The sequence below is a fragment of the Cannabis sativa genome, chromosome 9, assembly GCF_029168945.1.
Source record: "Cannabis sativa cultivar Pink pepper isolate KNU-18-1 chromosome 9, ASM2916894v1, whole genome shotgun sequence".
Classification (NCBI taxonomy): domain Eukaryota; kingdom Viridiplantae; phylum Streptophyta; class Magnoliopsida; order Rosales; family Cannabaceae; genus Cannabis; species Cannabis sativa.
This window is the reverse complement of record NC_083609.1, coordinates 5,387,906-5,391,085: the sequence shown is the minus strand read 5'-3', so window position 1 is coordinate 5,391,085 and position 3,180 is coordinate 5,387,906. Positions and strand designations below refer to the sequence as shown.

At 36.9% G+C, this 3,180-nt stretch overlaps 1 protein-coding gene across 1 annotated transcript; it reads left to right on the top strand.

Annotated features, from left to right (window-relative positions):
* The first annotated feature begins 332 nt into the window (after positions 1-332).
* On the top strand, positions 333-2,755 carry LOC133031187 (uncharacterized). The gene is made up of 5 exons (XM_061104625.1): positions 333-1,236; positions 1,348-1,546; positions 1,657-1,746; positions 1,843-1,933; positions 2,009-2,755. The coding sequence occupies exons 1-5, from the start codon at positions 333-335 to the stop codon at positions 2,753-2,755; spliced, it is 2,031 nt and encodes a 676-aa protein (XP_060960608.1).
* Positions 2,756-3,180: the final 425 nt, after the last annotated feature.

Here is a 3,180-nt window from a genome sequence, read left to right as displayed (position 1 = left end):
CCGACGCACTCCGACGCACCAACAGCACCAACCCCACGCACAACCGGCTTTTTAGTAAGTTTTTTTTTTAAAAAATTTTACATTTGTATATAGTTTTAAGTTTTAGATTTGTATTTGTATGCATATCTTTGATTTAAATTCTGGGTATATATTTATGTTTAGATCGGGTTAGCTGCTGATGGATTTAATCCATTTGGCAACATGAGTCTTGCATACAGCATGTGGCCAGTGGTGTTGGCTAACTATAATATCTACCACCTTGGTTATGTATGAATGATAATTATTTTTTGCTCTCTACCCTAATTCCTGGTGCAAAATCTCCAGGTAAAGACATGGATATATTTTTAAGACCTTTGGTGGATGAATTAAAGGAGTTGTGGAATAATGGGATAGCAACGAGAGATAGTTCGACCAACTCGATGTTCACCATGCGTGCTGCGCTTTTGTGGACAGTGAATGATTTTCCTGCTCGTAGTAGCTTGTCTGGGTGGAGTGGTCAAGGTTATAAAGCTCGCCCTACTTGTAATGAAGACACGACGTCCATTCGAGTGATCGGGAAGACATCATATGTTGGTCATCGAAGGTTCTTGCCAAGTAACCATGCAATGAGAAGGGATACTCGATTTGATGGTAAAGCTGAAAGAAGACCTCCTCCAAGACGATTTACTTGTGAAGAAATATTATCACAAGTTAATGCTCTCGAACCCCAAATTCCCGGACATCATGAAAATTTTGGGGGCGTGAAACGTAGAAGAGTTGCAGAAAATTGTAATTGGAGGAAAAAAAGTATTTTCTACGAGTTGGAGTATTGGAGCACGAATATTTTAAAACACAACATTGATGTGATGCATGTTGAGAAGAATGTGTGTGATAGTCTCCTAGGAACCATCTTGGATAATGATAAATCAAAGGACACAACCAATGCGCGCCATGATTTAAAGAAGATGGGTATTAGGGAATCGTTGTGGATTTATGAAGATGGGAATGGGAGGCTAATGAAACCGCATGCTCCTTATGTTTTGACTCGTGAGAAAAGACAACTTTTTTGTCAGTTTGTTAAAGGAATAAAGTTTCCCGATGGCTTCTGTTCAAATTTAAAGAGCAAAGTTTCTCCAGATGAGTCTAACATTATTGGGTTAAAATCCCACGATTGTCATGTCATTATGCAGCGAGTACTAGCGGTTGGTGTCCGTAAATTTCTACCTCGTGACACTGCAACAACTATTACTCAGCTGTGTAATTTTTTTCGACAGTTATGCTCTAGAACTCTAAATGTAAAAGATATGGAGGATGCTCAAAATAATTTAATTCTGTTATTGTGCAAGATGGAATTGATTTTTCCTCCAGCTTTTTTTGACATAATGATACACTTGGTATTGCATTTGCCTGAAGAAGCGATATTGGGTGGCCCGGTCTTTATGAGATGGATGTATCCTTTTGAAAGGTACATGAAAAAATTGAAGAATTATGTGGGAAATAAGGCACGTCCTGAAGGGTCAATTGCAGAAGGTTATGTTGCTGATGAGGCAGTAACCTTTTGTTCAATGTACTTTAAAGGGTGTGAAACAAGATTTAATCGGCTTGATCGAAATGAAGATGCGCCTTCGTTTGTCGCTATCTCTCAGTTTTTAATTCTCAATCTCGTCCTTTAACTAGCGGACTTATCAAGCCTCTTGATCATACCAGTCGTGAAAAAGCTGAGTGGTACATTCTTCAAAATTCTCCTGAAATCCAAGCTTACTTAGAGTAAGTTTGTTACATTTTTATAAATTATTTTATTAAATTTTTAGTTTTTATTTTCTATCTCCCTCTATCGTATCTTGACATTATCATACTTCACAGTGAACATTTGGACAAGATCAGGCATGAATATCCTAATGGTAATCACGATGCCTTGCATAGGCAAACTTTCCGTCCGTGGTTTCACAAGAAGGTATAACGACAAAATTGTTAAGTTTTAATTCAATCATTTATATTCCTCTCATATTAATACATTTTATGTATTTAGATATATGAGCTGCACAAGCTTGGAACTTTACAAAATGGTGATGAGTTACTCGCTCTCGCTTCCGGGTCCGATTACTTAGCAACATTTTACGAAGGTTGTGTAGTGAATGGTGTTCGGTTTATTGTATCAAAGCGAGACCAAAAGCGGAAGACACAAAATAGTGGTGTTACTGTTGCTGGAACAGAAGGGTTTAATTATTACGGCACACTTGAAGATGTAATCACTATATCTTATACTGGTGCATATACAGTGTCATTGTTTGAATGTAAATGGTATAACACTAATCCATTAAGAAAGAAGACAATCATTGAAAATAATATAACTAGTATAAATACTCGTGGACATTGGTATCAAGATGAACCGTACATCCTTGCTAACCAGGCGAAGCAAGTTTTCTATCTTGAAGATCCACTCAGAGGTCGCGATTGGAAGGTTGTTGAAGATATTAGCCATCGACAAATTTGGGACATTACTGACAACGAAGATGAGACTGATGTAGATGTTGTTAGTGATTCTAACTCTGCCAATTTTGTGTTGACGGTTGATCTTGGAGAGTTGATTATGCAATCGAATGAACCTCCAGTAATTGTTGAATCGTCCGATCAGTTAGTGGATTCTGAGATAGAGAATAATGAACTGGATGAGAATTATGTTGCTGAAGAAGTAGATGATTTACTAGTTGAACATGTAGAGGATGAAAATGTAAACTTAGTGAATGATGGAAATGATAGTGATTCTTCAGTGTAACTTTTATTTTGTAAACATTTGTTACTAAAATTTTTTACAATTAAAGGAATATTTACTTTCTTTCGTATTAACATTTTAAATACTTATATTTCAATTATGTGTTTCACATTTGTGAATTCTTACATTTTTTTCCGTCTTCAAAGTAAAGTAAAATGTCAGCTACGTTAGCGACATACCACGGTGGGGATGGTGATGGCAGGATACCACCAGATCCTTCTAGGGTACCGTCGTCTTGCGAAGCAGGTTTTCATATTTTTTAAAATCTACAATTGTTCTGAATATAAATAGTGAATGTATGATTTACTAATAAAATTATTTTTCCCTCGAATATATATAGTTCCACCTCCGGTCAGAAAGGGTCGTGGGGTTGCCGCAAACGCTAATCTCGAAAAAAAAGGAGAGAAGCTGGTAAGCCCTTACCGGTG

Excerpts from the sequence above, each read along its gene's own strand:
- LOC133031187 (XM_061104625.1), top strand. The coding sequence starts at position 333 with ATGGATATATTTTTAAGACCTTTGGTGGATGAATTAAAGGAGTTGTGG. Across the intron at positions 1,237-1,347 it reads AACAACTATTACTCAGCTGT|CTTTTTTTGACATAATGATA; the intron begins GTAATTTTTTTC and ends TTTTTCCTCCAG. Across the intron at positions 1,547-1,656 it reads GCAGTAACCTTTTGTTCAAT|CGGACTTATCAAGCCTCTTG; the intron begins GTACTTTAAAGG and ends TCCTTTAACTAG.